The sequence below is a fragment of the Ovis canadensis genome, chromosome 5 (assembly GCF_042477335.2).
Source record: "Ovis canadensis isolate MfBH-ARS-UI-01 breed Bighorn chromosome 5, ARS-UI_OviCan_v2, whole genome shotgun sequence".
Classification (NCBI taxonomy): Eukaryota; Metazoa; Chordata; class Mammalia; order Artiodactyla; family Bovidae; genus Ovis; species Ovis canadensis.
This window is the reverse complement of record NC_091249.1, coordinates 44,678,187-44,680,458: the sequence shown is the minus strand read 5'-3', so window position 1 is coordinate 44,680,458 and position 2,272 is coordinate 44,678,187. Positions and strand designations below refer to the sequence as shown.

At 46.0% G+C, this 2,272-nt stretch overlaps 1 protein-coding gene across 1 annotated transcript; it reads left to right on the top strand.

Annotated features, from left to right (window-relative positions):
• The first annotated feature begins 230 nt into the window (after nt 1-230).
• On the top strand, nt 231-1,903 carry FTMT (ferritin mitochondrial). The gene has a single exon (XM_069592829.1). It carries the CDS (start codon nt 576-578, stop codon nt 1,302-1,304), a length of 729 nt encoding a protein of 242 aa, XP_069448930.1. The 5' UTR covers nt 231-575; the 3' UTR covers nt 1,305-1,903.
• The last annotated feature ends 369 nt before the right edge of the window (nt 1,904-2,272 follow it).

Sequence of the window (2,272 nt, the reverse complement as noted above, 5' to 3'; positions counted from 1 at the left end):
CACTATCTTATAGACTCGAAAATTTACCCAGTATACCGGCAACTATTTCCATACTTAAATTTGTAAAAATAACCAGAAAGTCAATTTATAAACATCCTCTTTGGATGTGGACCTTTATTTACTCTCAGATGAATCAGTGTTGATTTTTGTTTTACCCTATTTCACTGCCTTGTCTCCCCCATCTCTTGGTCCTTGGACAGAAAAAGGTCAGAGAGGGAGGGCAAGTACGGTTTGGCTCCATCCTTTCTTTTGCAAGTCACAGCATCTACTTTTTTCGACAGCATTTTAAACTTAGATGAAATAGTAAATTACAAACGCCCAAGACCAGAAATCTCGCGTCGACGATGAGGGAAATGTTTATAACTGTTTCCAGCCTTTTCCCCACCGCGAATGACGCGCGCGCGCCCGCAGCAGCCCTCCGTCTGGAATCCGGTGAGTGTGGAAGCGAAGGGGCGTGTGACGCAGTCGCTGTCGCCTAAGGCTGCGTTCTGATTCGGATCTGGTGCCCGGGCGGCGCCTGACTGCGCGCTGAGCCGGCCTGGCCTCAGTTTCCCTACTTCTAAATAAGAGAGGCTATGCTGCCCTGTTTCTTGTTCTTTCCCAAGCACATCAGCACATCGTTGGTGTTCCTGCGCAGTGCGCGCCACGGCTTCGCTTTCCTGCCGCGCTGGGTCCCCAGGCTGTCCTCGGGTTACCCGCCGGCCGCCCCCATCCGCCTGCTGGCCGCAGCCGCCTCTTCCCGGGGGCCGGCAGATGCCGCCGGCGCCCCGTCCCGGGTGCGCCAGAACTTTCACCCGGACTCCGAGGCCGCCATTAACCGCCAGATCAACCTGGAGCTCTATGCGTCCTACGTGTACTTGTCCATGGCCTATTACTTCTCCCGAGATGACGTGGCCTTGCACAACTTTGCCAGATATTTCCTTCGACTGTCCCGGGAGGAGACCGAGCACGCGGAGAAGCTGATGAGGCTGCAGAACCAGCGGGGAGGACTGATCTGCCTGCAGGACGTCAAGAAACCGGACCAGAACGACTGGAAGAGTGGGCTGAATGCCATGGAGTGTGCTCTGCTCTTGGAAAAGAATGTGAACCAGTCGTTGCTGGAATTGCACACTCTGGCATCAGAAAAAGGTGACCCCCATTTGTGCGATTTCCTAGAAACCCACTATCTGAATGAGCAGGTGAAATCTATCAAAGAACTGGGTGACCACGTGAACAACTTGGTTAAGATGGGGGCCCCCGAGTCTGGTCTGGCAGAGTACCTTTTTGACAAACATACCCTTGGAAATGAAAACAATCACAACTAACCCATAGGCTGCCTTCACAAACAGGGTGTGCCAGGACCCAGAGGCAGCTGTTTCCTCCTTACTTTTTATATTCTTCTCTTATAATGTCTCAATAAAGTGATTTGTAGAGAAAATGTATTTAGCCCCATGTTAACAATGGCTGTTTGCCCAGCATCAAGATGATTTTCCCAGCCCAGAATGAGATGGTATAAAAAAGACTGCAAAAAAGCTACTGAAATAGATGCAAACTAAATTTTTACAGTGACCAAATATTATTCCAGACCATGACCCTGCAATAAATGTTGATGAATTTCAACTCAACAAATGCCTGTTATTTTCAAGACATTATGTTAAAGGCTAAAGTGGAAACATGTGTAAGATAAATATGCAAATATCTATAGCAAGATGGAGGATATGTAGTACTGCAAAAATAATCCGTGCAAAGTTCTGTAACAAGTTTTACCCTTTTCTAAAAGTGCAATCTGTTTTTGAAGGATTTTGTGATCAACCAAATTCAAGAAAAGCTAAAAATGTATAAATGCTGGATTTGGAAAGACACGATGTGTGCTAGCACGTTAAGGGCTCTGGTAAATCTTGAAATTAAAAACAAAATCCAAACCAAAAAATTACTGGATTATTTTTCATTTAGCTCAGTGTTTCCCAAACAAACCCAGTCTCAGCTAGCTTTTTGTGTGTGTTTTAGCAATGATAATATAACCATACCTATATACCTGATAATAGACTATACAGCCTCCCTTTTAACATACCATAAAGAGTGAATACACTGCAGAAAACACATTCCTGTGGCCTTTAAAATGAAGCTGAAAGAACATTAGGATGGAAAAGTCAAGAAGGGATCCATAGTAAAAGAAGCATCAGCTGTTTCCTTGGGGAGGCGGGAGAAGGGGCAATAAAGTGAGTAGGAGAATACAGTACGTCCCCTACAAACGAACCTTCAAGTTTTGAGCATTCAAAGATGCAAGCATGCA

Excerpts from the sequence above, each read along its gene's own strand:
- FTMT (XM_069592829.1), top strand. The coding sequence starts at position 576 with ATGCTGCCCTGTTTCTTGTTCTTTCCCAAGCACATCAGCACATCGTTG.